This window comes from Penaeus monodon, chromosome 22 (assembly GCF_015228065.2).
Source record: "Penaeus monodon isolate SGIC_2016 chromosome 22, NSTDA_Pmon_1, whole genome shotgun sequence".
Classification (NCBI taxonomy): Eukaryota; Metazoa; Arthropoda; class Malacostraca; order Decapoda; family Penaeidae; genus Penaeus; species Penaeus monodon.
The window spans coordinates 25991669-25992243 of NC_051407.1; the positions used below are offsets into that span (position 1 = coordinate 25991669).

At 46.8% G+C, this 575-nt stretch overlaps 1 protein-coding gene across 1 annotated transcript in view; it reads left to right on the plus strand.

Annotated features, from left to right (window-relative positions):
* Positions 1-77: 77 nt before the first annotated feature.
* The window catches only part of LOC119587382, a 2162-nt gene continuing 1664 nt past the window's right edge, over positions 78-575 (plus strand). The window contains exons 1-2 of the mRNA XM_037936126.1: positions 78-173; positions 296-367. Coding sequence (XP_037792054.1) covers positions 78-173; positions 296-367 — 168 coding nt within the window. The remainder of the gene's footprint in view (positions 174-295; positions 368-575) is intronic.

Consider the following 575-nt stretch of genomic DNA (forward strand, 5'->3'; position numbering starts at 1 on the left):
TTCTTCTCCCCATGACGTAAGGAAGAATGTCATCAGACTTACACGCATTATTGGCAGATGCAGATAGACCTCCAAGGATGACTGTCAACATCACCAGCCAGAATCACTCCAGTCATGTGGTACATCTTAGTAAGGAACAAGGACCACAGAACTCTTCTGTTCTGTCCTCAGATGTAATATTGAGGCATATTCCCTCAACAAAAGGGCTACAGGGACTGGGTTTAAACTGAAGCCCACCTACCTGGAGGACAATGAGACCACTGGACTTGATGAACCACCTGACAACCACCCATAGAAAGGACAACAGGCAACCTCCTCCCTCATTCCCCCACACTGCATTCAGAGACTCTCTAACAGGCAACCTCTTGTAACACCTGCTAATCTTGCTGCTGAACTTATGAAGCACTCTAATTGAGTTACTGAACTCACTCATGGCCATCCTGCTTATCAGGAACCATCCTACTCTCTCATGACCTGACTGCAACACTGTAAGGGGTGGGTCAACTCATGTCATGGGGAAAATTTGTCTCTACTAGAAATTGGTGGTGAGTGGCAGCTGATGGGGAGTTACTTAG